The sequence below is a fragment of the Apodemus sylvaticus genome, chromosome 16 (genome assembly GCF_947179515.1).
Source record: "Apodemus sylvaticus chromosome 16, mApoSyl1.1, whole genome shotgun sequence".
NCBI lineage: Eukaryota > Metazoa > Chordata > Mammalia > Rodentia > Muridae > Apodemus > Apodemus sylvaticus.
Window position 1 is genome coordinate 69,198,248 of NC_067487.1, and position 13,368 is coordinate 69,211,615.

At 40.0% G+C, this 13,368-nt stretch overlaps 1 protein-coding gene across 1 annotated transcript in view; it reads left to right on the plus strand.

The window, feature by feature from the left end:
- The window catches only part of Rasgrf2 (Ras protein specific guanine nucleotide releasing factor 2), a 232,880-nt gene that overhangs the window by 114,131 nt on the left and 105,381 nt on the right, over positions 1 to 13,368 (plus strand). The window contains exons 10-12 of the mRNA XM_052159975.1: positions 603 to 763; positions 1,916 to 1,982; positions 2,459 to 2,595. Of these exons, the coding sequence (XP_052015935.1) occupies positions 603 to 763; positions 1,916 to 1,982; positions 2,459 to 2,595 (365 nt within the window). The remainder of the gene's footprint in view (positions 1 to 602; positions 764 to 1,915; positions 1,983 to 2,458; positions 2,596 to 13,368) is intronic.

Genomic DNA, 13,368 nt, shown 5'->3' on the forward strand with positions numbered 1-13,368 from the left:
CATCTTGATCACACACTTTTGCCTTTCTTTTTTATTAGCATATATTAATTGTACAGAATGCAGTTCATTGCTTCACACCTAATTTAAATATAGTTTTAAGTAGCTTTCCTTTAAGACAGTCCTTAATTAAGTTGCACTGAATTACATAATGTATTAACTTTTATAGTATGCATGTATTATACCACCTATTTTTAACATGCACTGTAAACTATTAATATACTTTTTATTTTGTTTGCTTCAGGAAGGATAAATTATACTTACTTTGACCAAACTATCATAGTATCTATAATTATACAATTTATAAATGTCCACAATCAGATTATAGATGCTTCAGATTTGATCTGACATATTTTTCAAACTCATGTTCCACTTTACAGATGAAGAATCAAGTCAAAATCGTTTCATATCTATGCTAGGAACAGTTTGTCCCTTAAAATACAATGGATTGTTTCCTTGGCTAGAATAGAGGAGATTCATTTGTTCCACCGGCACAGGAAATGCGTCCTTGGTATTTCAGGAAATAGATCCTTATGTTTGTTGCAAGGGCATGGTCCTCGCCAGAATTTTAATTGCTGCCTGTTCTTCACTTTCGCCGTCACCAGGTTCTCTTATCCAAGTACCTTCTGTGGAGAGGGGGAGACTCAGTAAAGTCCGCCTGGGCTCCCTGTCTCTGAAAAAGGAAGGCGAGAGGCAATGCTTCCTGTTCACAAAGCACTTTCTCATTTGTACGCGAAGTTCAGGAGGCAAGCTACATTTGCTCAAGGTATGAGCCTTCGTGGTAACTTCATCTGTCTTCTCGGCACTGAAGAGGCTTTGAGGGTGATTCCATTCTGACGTCCCAGTGCCTGTCACTGTCTTGGAACAGATTGCTGCCACTGTCCAGGGAGAGGTGGTGTGTACCTAAGAGCTCTGGCAGTTATTTTGTCCTCATTTGGATTCAAGGCAATAGACATTTATTTTAAGTGTGCTTCATCATAAAGAGGTATTATTAAAGTCAAAATCTAGGCAAAATCATTATCACTTGACAACTCCTGGGCCATAGGCATCTTGTCCAGTCACTGTGGTGTACTGGTAAAATATTTGGCAACTGCTATTTTATCTCACTGTGCGTCAGAAGTAAGCGTAAAGCTTAGTACCTGTTCTTATTGATAACATTTTATGTGCACACAATCACTCGTGCCTGTGGTGTCGTACACACCGAAATCACATATCTGAGAAGTCAGGATAGAAAGGACGTGACCCAAGGAACCCAAAATGTTTCCTATCTGACCTTTTGCAGGAAAAGTTTGCCCACTTGTTATTTGTTTATCTTCTGTTGTTGCTTAGAAACATTATTCACTCGGCCAGTAAGATGGCTCTGCAGATAAAGGCTCCTGTCACCAAGCCCTGTGATTGAATTCATTTCCTAGTCTTTACACGGCAGAAGAGAACAGATTCCCACTAGTTTCTTCCAACACACATGTCCAGTAGCAGTCATTGCCCCGTGCACGTGAACACACACACACACACACACACACACATTCATACACATGATACATAAATTATAAAACCAAGTTTTAAAATATTATTCGCCCCATGACAACAACCTTCTACTTTCTCAGCCACTTCCTGGCCGGCCAGTTCAATCCTGAGCTTGACTGTGGTTACTCTCTGAAGTGACTGTGGTACCATCTACTCTCCCATAAATAGGTTTAATACATTTTATCAACAATGGGGGCCAAGAGTGGAAGAATGGGAATATTTTAAGTTAAATGTTTTAATTTATTTGTTCTGTTTAGTTTTGAACTCTGTGAAAAATTATTTATGATGCAGAACTGCCATCTCTGTTGCAATCTGAATATCAGGTTTTCAGAGCAGAACTTTCCAAACCGCACAAGGCCACCAACCTCTTAATCTCTAATCTGTTTGATTGCAGACAGGTGGGGTTCTCTCCCTCATGCAGTGTACGTTGATTGAGGAGCCTGATGCAGGTGACGATGACTGTAAGTGACATCCCGTCTCTTGGAACAGTGACAATGAAATAGTAAACGTCCGTAGATCTTCACCTTATAGAGCTAAGAAGGGCTGTCTGTGGAGGCAGAAGAGATGCCAGGGCAAATTTGATAGAGCTATTTATCTGTTTAACCCATGAGAAGGTTCTGCAGAGTTTGCCTCATGAAAGTGCCTTTTCACAGGCAGACAAAGAAGAAAGGGGATTTGAATTAAATCAGCATTTCTATATATGATAGATAGGAAAATAAATGCAGTCTGGGAAGGTTAGTTTTGAGGTACCCTCTGCCCTCAGCTTCGCCACCAACTTATACAGAGGCCTTCCTTCTGCATGCTATGGAAGCACATTGCTGGATTGAAAGGCTGGACTCAAATGGGAGTGGGTCCCTATGGGAAGGGCTAGATGGGAGGAGCAATTGTTCGCATCCCTTGCACTCACGTGTAATCGTTTGGTCTATGTGTACTGAAGCCAAAGGTTCTGGCCACGTGTTTGGACATCTGGATTTTAAGATCGTAGTGGAGCCTCCGGATGCTGCTTCTTTCACTGTGGTCTTGTTAGCACCTTCACGCCAAGAGAAAGCTGCGTGGATGAGCGACATCAGTCAGGTAACCAGGAGATTTTTTTTTAAAAGAATTTTCAGCATTTAGTGAAGATTTCTAGAATAATGTGTGCCTCCAAGTTTCTGGGCTTACTTGGCATCGTTGATTCCCAGTTTGATGGGCTGTTAGCATTTTGTTCTTCTTTCTTTGCTAACATTTACTTAAAATACAGTTAATACGATCAGTGCTTGGCTCAGCCATCTTCAGAGAAGCTTCCTCCTGCAGCAGATGAGAGCAAATGCAGAGACCCACAGCCAGATAGTAGATCCATAGTGAGAGACCTTGGAACACTCGGCTCTAAATCAAATCCCTCCCCTCAGGGCTCAGGGAACCCAATGGAAGAGGAGGCAGAAAGAGGGTAAGAGCCAGAAGGGATGGAGGACACCAAGAATTCAAGGCCCTCTGCATCAACGTGAACGAGGCTCATATGAACTCACAGAGACTTGCAGAGTGCACAGGGCCTGTACTGGTCTGCACCAGGCCACATATTATGGCTTCCAGTTTAGTGTTCTTATGGGATACTCGAGAGAATGAGCAAGTGGGCCTGTTTCTTGTGCATTCTCTTGGACTCTTCTCCTTCTTTTTATCTGATTTGTCTAAGTCCGATGTCAGGCATGGGTCTATATTATTTTATTTTATTATTTTTAAAAATGTAGTTGTGTTGTAGTTCCCAAGCCTTCTGTCCTAGCTGCAGCTCTGTTGAGCAGAACTGTTCAACAGAACAGGGTTGAAATTGTCCTGTTAGTGATTTCTTTTCCAGTAACTCCAATGGTATTTTTTGCTTGTCTATTTCTGAAGTAGGAAAGTGATGAGAGATACAGAAGCAGCTAACAAGGGCTGTGGTAAAAATCTGCAAAGTAAAGAAGCAAAGGAGACAGCATCTTTAGGATGAAATTGGGAAACAACTTCCTGCATTTTGTGTAGAAGAAAATTAGTGAGCTGGATGGCTTGCTCTTCCTGGATCTGCAAGGCTGGGGCAGGAAACCGACAGTGATGTCACATGGATATATGTCAAACTAGTTACAGCTGGACTCAATTCATGATCCACATGGATTTTGGCTCCAATTACCAATGTGGGGGGGAAAGTTATAATAAGACAGGAGGGTTGCTTGAATCTAAGAACCCCAGGCCAACCTATGCAATTAAGCAAGAACTCATTTCTAAAGTAATTAATTAGTGGATAAGATCTTTAACTAATATCCAGTGCTTACTTCCAAAAAAAATTGTCATCAGAGGAAGACTAGGGAAAATGGCAAAGGCATCCCTTTTTTCCGAGGAATTCATGGCAATTTTTTCATAAGATGTGAACGGAAGCATGTATTAAGATCACGTCTTCAGCTCCTTAAACTTTTGGTTTTATTGCTCAAAACAGTGTTCTAGCTCCACTCTCACTTGGCTTCACTGTGCAGGTCAGAAGTGTGGGGTTAGGAAATCCACCTCTGTCAAAGTCACGCAGCTGTTTGGAGTTGGTACTCAGACCTCAGCAGGTCTTCCTGTTCGTACTAATCACCCCGTGACAGCTACCTGTCTATCCCTCAGACTGCTGTAATGGCGGATGAATAGAAGGGAAGCTATCTCCTTTTTAGTTCCCAAATGGATAAAGATATGAGATCTTCCTTAATTTTTTGAGCAAAATCACTTTCTTATAAAGTCTAATTAATACTTTTATTACCTCTATAACCTGCGTTAATACTACAGTAAGCCTCTCCGATGTGTAAAGAATCTATGATCTTATTAAATTCTGGATCATTCATTGGTTAGTCAAAGATTTACTGAGGAATTGCTGTATGCAGCCAGGTCTTGTTCAGATATGGGCACATGGTAATAGGACTAACTTTTATGGCAGAAAAGACTCATTGAGTACCCATAATTCGATAACATTGTGAAGCCAAAAAAGTATAAAAGGATGGAAAAGAGGAAGAATAACCAGATGTTTTCCCAGCTGCTTCAATCTTCTTTTTATTGTGTAACCAGACACTTAAGATTCCAAGTTAATCATCATAATCTCCAACCTTCCCTACAGTGCCTAGTGGGATGTGTGAGAAATACCCCTGGAGGACAGGAGAGAGTCCATGCTTGGTCTTTTAAAGGATAGGACTTAAACTTTTGCCTGCCACAGGTATTCAAGTGAGATCTTCTTTCTGTGGTTCGAGGCAAAAGTATTCCACTTCCTCCTTATTCGTCTAGGTGCAATGGCAAGTATGTTCCTTAGTACAAAACGATGCTAGATTTTTATCAGCAATTAAAGAGCATTATTAGAAAGTTATATCTCTTCGGGTAGAAATTAAATTAACACAGGAAATGACTGTCTTCAATGATGCCTGTCACCATGTGACCTTATAGTTTTAATCTTTCATCGAGAACGTATTTATGCAGTGTTACTATGCCAAGTGCTATTCTAGGCCACCATGACATAAAATAAGAAAAAGAGGAGACAGCAATAAGAACTTCCATTATATTGATTATATTCCTTGTTAAGAACACACACACACACACACACACACACACACACACACACTTGACAAAACAGCAACAAAACAAAACATTTAAAAACTCAAATGTAGTGAATGGGAGTAGCATGTAGACATGAGATGAAGGGAAAGTCATTCTAGAAGGAGGAAACAAGGACTTTAAAGCAAGAGAAGGCTGTGTTTTAAGGACTACCATGAAAGCCAGTGTGACTGCAGAGCACAGTCCTAGGAAGACATCATAGGGCCAGATCAGGGATTAAGTTCACAGCAGAGGAAAGGTTTTAATTTGTACTTCAAGTCAGATGAATGCTAAGGGACTTGAGCACATGGATTATGGCATTTAATTTAGGCCTTGGAAGATCACTACAAGTATTGTGGAAAAAGCAGACTGAGCTGGACAGCCAGTTAGCACAGAGGGAGGTAAAGGAGAAACTCCTACAGTCACCAGAAAGAGGTGCATAAAACTCACACAGCCTGGCAGCAATGGGGCTGGGCACAGGGTATCTGCTCTGTGTTCATTCTGAAGGGAGGGCCAGTGGGATTTTATTGGGGAAGAGAGAGGAAATGGTGAGTCAGGTAATATGAGAGTTTATGGCCTAAGCAAACACAGGAATTGACTGAGATGGGAAGACTGCTGGGGCAAGATTTGGGGTGTGAATGTGGGCTTACTTTCAAATATGTTGAGTCTGTGAAGACCAAGAGATATTTGAGAGGAGTCAAGTAAGTAGAGCACACGAGAGCTCGGGCTTTAGGAGCGATGCCCAGGTGGAGAATCTACATCATTCAGGTGCTATAAATTTATGCTGAGACTGTTGAAATCACCACCAGAAGATGTAGATAGGTGTGAGAAGATGGTCCTGCCCTGAAAGATACTCCAGAAGGAACGTCAGAGATTACCAAGAAGGAGCCCCCAGGATAGTAGGATGGCTGTGGTTTGGGGGCATCCTGGGAGCCTGCTGAAGCAAGCGGGCAAGTAGGAGGGAGGGGTCTTGTGTGAAGTTCTGGTTAGGCTGCAACTGGTTAGGGCAGCAAGTGTTCTGAGATATCTTTTAATCTTGGGGTAGAGTTTGAAAGGCAAGTAGTTGAACCAGTACCATTCATCATGCAGAAGAATGCGAATTGATCCATCCTTATCTCCTTGTACTAAGCTCAACTCCAAATGGATCAAGGACCTCCACATAAAGCCAGACACACTGAAGCTAATAGAAAAGAAACCAGGGAAGACCCTTGAGGACATTGGTAGAGGGGAAAAGTTTCTGAACAGAACACCAATAGTGTATGCTCTAAGATCAAGAATAGACAAATGGGACCTCATAAAATTACAAAGTTTCTGTAAGGCAAAGGACACCATCAAAAGAACAAATTGGCAACCAACAAATTGGGAAAAGATCTTCCCCAGCCCTACATCCGACAGAAGGTTAATATCCAATATATACAAATAACTCAAGTTAGACCCCAAGGGTTATTTGGACCCAGAGGACCAAATAACCCTATTAAAAAATGGGGTACAGAGCTAAACAAAGAATTTTCACCTGAAGAACTTCGGATGGCTGAGAAGCATCTTTAAAAAAATGCTCAACATCATTAGTCATTAGGGAAATGCAAATTAAAACAACCCTGAGATTTCACCTTACACCAGTCAGAATGGCTAAGATCAAAAAGTCAGGAGAAAACAGGTGCTGGCAAGGATATGAAGAAAGAGGAACACTCCTCCACTGCTGGTGGGGTTGCAAATTGGTACAACTACTCTCGAAATCAGTCTGGCGGTTCCTTAGAAAACTGGGCACATCACTTCTGGAGGACCCTGCTATACCACTCCTGGGCATATACCCAGAGGATTCCCCAGCATGTAATAAGGATACATGCTCCACTATGTTCATAGCAGCCCTATTTATAATAGCCAGAAGCTGGAAAGAACCCAGGTGTCCCTCAATGGAGGAATGGATACAAAAAATGTGGTATATATACACAATGGAGTACTATTCAGCCATTAGAAATGATGAATTCATGAAATTCTTAAACAAATGGATGGAGCTGGAGAACATCATAAGTGAGGTAACCCAGTCTCAAAAGATCAATCATGGTATGCACTCACTGATAAGTGGATATTAGCCTAGAAACTTGGAATACCCAAGACATAATCCACATATCAAATGATGTACAAGAACGGAGGAGTGGCCCCTGGATCTGGAAAGGCTCAGTGCAGCAGTATAGGGCAATACCAGAACAGGGAAGTGGGAAGGGGTAGATGGGGGAACAGGGGGAGGGAAGAGGGCTTATGGGACTTTCGGGAGTGGGGAACCAGAAAAGGGGAAATCATTTGAAATGTAAATAAAAATATATCGAATTTTTAAAAAAGGCAAGTAGTAGGTACTGAATGTTCTGCTATTGATTGAGCTCAACCTATAGCCTGCATGCATGGCCAATCTCAATTGGACTCATGTTTTGCCCAAGCACATTCATTTTATGGGATTCACATACACATTCATAGAATTTGTTAGTCTCACAAGTATAGCTGAACATATTTATTATTAACTGGAAGAGCCTGCCACATGCTTGAAAAAGTTCTCTTTAATATTTGCTTGTGTATATGGGAAAACATGGCCACAAAGATGAAATAGAAATATTCCCAACACGAGACACACCAAGATGCTTGCCGAAGACATTCACCAGGATGTTTACTAAAGTGTTTTCTATACATTACCTACATTAGCATTATTAAGGAATTTTGTTCAAATGCAGCATTGAGAATCTAAATCCTAGATGACATTTGAAATGTCCTGACTTAGACTTAGCAAGCTGTTTAGATCACTCTGCCCTATACATTACAGCATCTCTGCCCCAAAGAATGAACTCATACATCTCTGAAGCCCCTAAATTTCATTCAAACATGATTTCATGGTTTGGCTTCTATGGATTATTATTTTTTATTATTTTTGCCCCATTTCCTTCTATATTCCTATAATTTTCACATCTATTTTTAATAACTGCGCATATGTAATACAAATATATCATATCACATTAATTTGACATTTTTATAGCTTTTTTCAACCTATTGAGCATTGAGTATGTGTGCTGTTTCCCAGTAATGTGCTGCTCACTTTGTGAGGCAATCTCTCCCCACTTCCAGGTCTCCTGATACAGTCCCCCAAAGACTGTAAGGTTGGCATAGAGGCCATGATCATTTTCAGGATTTTAGTTAATGATTCATACTTGGCCACATTTCACTTTTCCTTCAGGAAATATATAAGTCAGCTGCAGAAAGGAACAGGGATACAGGCAGAGCACCTGCCTCCTATGTGTGATGTCCTGGGTTCAATGTCCAATATCATCCCCTCCCCCCAGAGCCAGGCAATATTCTTTTTGCCAGGAGTACCATCCCATCACTGTGTTCTGCCAAATGCTAACCATGACATGTTACCACATCTTCCAATTTAATGGAAAATTGGGTTTTGCCTTTCAGTCGTTCTAATTTACATCTTTGTAATTACTCAAGAGATTAACATTTTCAGCCATGTCTACTTCTTCCTGAATTACTGAACGTTAATTCACTAGAACTATCTTTACAGACTAGAGAGACTGACATCTTCTTTCAATTCAGTAAGGTCTCTTGTGATTTTATATTTTACACGACTGCATCTTAGTTTTCCCATGGCTTGATCTGAAGCTACAGTGCTAGGCTCTGGTGTGGCACTAATCACGCATGGGTCTTATTTAAGACAGTCAAGCAGTCCCCCAGAAGGGAACTGATCCCACTGTCACAGAAGCAACTCTACAAAATCTCAGACTTGCAGCTTTGCCAGGTCTCTGTGCCCAAAGCTGTAATTTTAAGGAGGAACAATTACTTGAATGATTAATTACACCTCTAGTTACACCAGTAAGGCCATAATTAACTGTTGGCACCTCCAACAAAACATGCAAATAGCTAATGGTCTCAACCAATAATTCTTCCCCCTTTCTTCATCTATTTATAGGGAGGGACTTGAGGCAAAGAGTTGACCATTCATTCAGGGTGGCGTGCTCATTGCTGCTTGTCTCCCTCATGTGCATAATGGCTCGTTGAACAGATTCTGAAGTAATTATGAAAATTAACTAAAATGCAGAATTAGAATTCTCCCTACTTCTTGTCTTGGGCAGAAATTCTACATTTTGGGTCAAAGTTTAGACAAAATTTTCTATGTGGAAAATTTGTAGTACACTGGTCATGCCGTCCTTCTTAAAATAGCTACCCTGAAATCAATTTTGTACTTTAACATAAAAATGGTGAATGCAAAGAACAATGGGCTCAAATACTTCTTTCTACTATCTATAAGCACTGAGACTTCAAAACAATGTGATGACACAGTATCCCATGGTAGACCATCGACCTGTGGACAGAATGTGCAAATCCAAAGCAAAACCCATTAACACTTCTCCAAACCCATCATCATCGAAACCCATCATGCACAGGCTATCCACATCCATCAACACATACATGTCCTGTTTTTGTTTGTTCGTTTTGTTTTGTGAATGGACCCACTTTCACACTGGCCCTAGTCAAAGGCTGATTAAGGAAAATCAAGATGGCTCAGTGGGTAATGACCCTTGCTGCCAAGCCTAATGACCTGAGTTTGACACAAGGGACCTACACAGGGGAAGGAGAGAACTGACTCCTGCAAGTTGTCCTTTGACTTTCACATGTGGATGGGCTATGGCATCTGCACATGTTCTCTCTCTCTCTCTCTCTTTCTCTCTCTCTCTCTCTCTCTCTCACACACACACACACACACACACACACACACACAAATAAGTAAATGTAAAACATTTTTAATGAATTAAAGTGCACTTCTATTATCCTATTAGTTTCAAGGTTTATTGCCTTTCACACAAATTCAGGATGACAAAGCCATCTGACAGCTTCCTTATTTTTTGCACATTTCTTCTAAACTAGAAAATCGTACTCATTTTCCTCAGGCACAGTCATTTCTCACCAACATTATTATGTGTCATAATAATGAAGTCCCTTCCCCTTCTGCATCCGTGGGATTAACTCTAGGTTCCGTAGTATAACAACATCCAAGGATGCTCAAGTTTCTTGAAATATTTGCACACAAACTGCACACAGCCTCCTGCATCCTTTACATCAACATCTTTAGATCATTGACAGCTCCTGAAACAATGCTTGATGTGACACTATGAGCTGCTGCTTCATCATTGCTAGACTATATTGTTCAGGGAAGAAAAAAAACTATGCTTGTTTATAGAGATAAAACTCCCCTTCAGTATTTCTCATCCACAGTTTACTGAAACATGGATATTGAATCCAGAGATACAGGGTGTCTGCTGTTTGTACCACACCTTCCACTTCAATTATTTTTGTATATAAACTTACCTGGGCAAATTCTATTGGTGCTTAGCTTTTGTCTAAAGTGGTGCCTTGTTGTGTTATTCAAAGCCCTAAATAGAAGTGAGATAAAAGCTGAAAACTGGCTGAGGCAGAGTGGGTAAAAACTCTTCCTTTGTTATGACATGATCTGCCTGCCTATCATCTATCTATCTATCTATCTATCTATCTATCTATCTATCATTCATCTATCATTTATCTATCCATCCATCATCTATCATTCATATCCACTCATTCACCCATCATCCATCGATAACTATCTATCTATCTATCTATCTATCTATCTATCTATCTATCTATCCATCCATCATCTATCATGGCTACCTACCATCTTTCTAGCATCTACTTATTTGTCTTCTACCTATCCCTGATGGTTGAACATTGTGTACCATTTGTCAAAGAACTTTTGCATAATTGAAGTGTCATTATTTGAGCATGTATGCACTTTTGAACTATGCTTCCAACTATCTGTATATCTTTATTTTTACTTTTGAAATTTGAATATAAATGAATGCTATTTCTTTTCATTCCTGTTGAAAATAACTTTAGTACTCTACACGGTGAACTGGAAAGATTTGTAAGTGAGACCTGACCATGGATGAGATATCTGAAATTGTCACATAAGTTTCTCCTTTTGGATATAAATATTTATGTCAAGTTGTAGCCCTGGAAATACAGAGAAAGTCTAGCTATGGAAAAGAGATGTTTAATACATAAATTCAACAGGATAAACAAATGTCACATGTAGGTGACACATACAGGTAGGAAGAGAAATAGCTGATCACAAGAAATAAGCAATCTGAAAGCTTGTCTTCCAAAGACCTAGAGCCTGAGGAATGGCTATAGATGGAGGCTGGCCTTTGTCACCAGGAGAATTAGCACAGTAATAGGGCAAGAGAAAGCCTTAGATCAATGAAAACATTCAGGATCCCTATTCAAAGCCTGGGCACTGGAAGCTATCTCTTTTGCAAGACAAGAACTTAAAATTTTTCACCCATTGGCACAGAAAGAAATAAGGCATTTTTCTTTCTGAGCAGCTCCTGACAAGGTGTCTCTGGAATTAGAATTTAACTGCACAAAAATCCCAAGCTGAGAAATTGCTGAAATCCCCCAGAGGGTTGTGGAAGCGAATCTAGATCCACTCTCTCATGGTTTGTGACATTAGCTGAAATTAAAAAAAAAAATAATTGCAAACCCAGTGAGTAAATATCTCTATTGAGCACAGGAACACTTTGAACAAACTTCAGGTAATAGTGTGGATAATGCCATTAAATGGCAATTTGATAAATGGTAAAAATGATTAAAACACAACAAAACAAAACAAGAAAGTAACCAATGTGGAGGGAAGCTGTAGGAGGAAACCCATCACTGTTTAAGATGATGACGAGTCCAGGTTGCCAAGGATCTGAATAGATAATCTTTTTAAAAGTGATTTATATATTCATTCATTTATTATTTATTTAATGTGCATTGGTGTTATGCCTGAATCCATGTGATGATGTTGGATCCCTTGGGACTGGAGTTACAGACAGTTGTGAGCTGCTGTTTGGGTGCTGGGAATTGAACCTGGGTTCTCCAGAAGAGCAGGGTGTGCTCCCAACCACTGAGCGTTATCTCTTACCCCCAGCCCCACCTCTAATACGTAGTCTTCAATGGAAACTCCAAACATCAAAATTACAAATATTGGGAAATTTATTAAAGACAGTAGATTGATCACAACTGAGTAGAAGATCAAGGGCTGGGAACACATTTATAGGAAAGTTATGTGGAGTACAGGAAAGCCAGCGGAAAGAGAGTCGGCAACTGAGAACAGCACCGGAAGGCTTGGGAGGGGGTTCGAAAGATTAGAGAAAAGGAAAATGTCATCATCCAAGTGAACGTGAGTAGGGAATTTTTTTACAAAAACTGAAAGATATGGCACATCAGATTAAAGAAATATGCAGAACTCCGAGCTTCTTATACTGTAGTGAATTCTCGTCTAGACAATGACGCAAATCTGAAGATCAAATGCAAAAAGAAAAATCTTAAAATTGCTTTGAATAGCTAAAAGATATAATGGTAGAAACATTTTCACAGGCAGAAATCTGTAAACTTAGTTGTATTTTATCATATCAGAAAATGTAAACCTCTTAACTCTACTGTTTAGACAGTAGGATACATAGCGGTTAAAATGAGTCAATGAGCAATACAGCTGAACAGAAATAAATCTAAAAGCAATGTTGGATGAAGAATGCAAACATCTTTGTGAATTTTAAAACTACAGATAATACTATATATTGCAATAGTAATATACTCAAATATAGTTAATATTTTAAAAGGAGATAAGAAAAGGTGAGTGTTCTACTTGGTGTTTTGTTTTGTTTTTGACAACTCGCCATAGGCTAGAGGAACCTTAACTGGGAAAATGGCTACATACAGATTGCTTGAAAGCCAAGTCTGTAGGGTGTTTTATTGATTAATGGTTGATGTGGGCAGGGTGGTGAAGCCCCTGGGCAGGCGGTTCTGAGTTGTACAAGAAAGAAGGCCATGAGATCAAACAATGTTCTCCTGCAAAGAGTAGGCAGTATCCCACTGTGGCCTCTGCATCAGCTCCTGCTTCCAGGTTCCCTGCCTTGAGCTCCTGACATGACTTTCTTCACTGATGGACTGTGGTGTGGACATGTAATCAAAATAAACCCTTTCCTCCCCTGGTTGCTTTCATTTGAATTGTTTCATGACTAAGACAGAGAAAGTTCCATTAGCTCAAATGGTGCTTTCATCTGAGTGGGAGGAGCCTAGAGAAATGGAAGAATTAAGGGGCTTCTGCTCTGTTCATTGTGTTTTATATCCTTAAAAGATAAATAATGCCCTATAAAGATACTTGAATATATTGATAGGAGTTAAGTTTGGGTGGCTGGCATATAAATGTCTTGTTCTTTTCTGGAT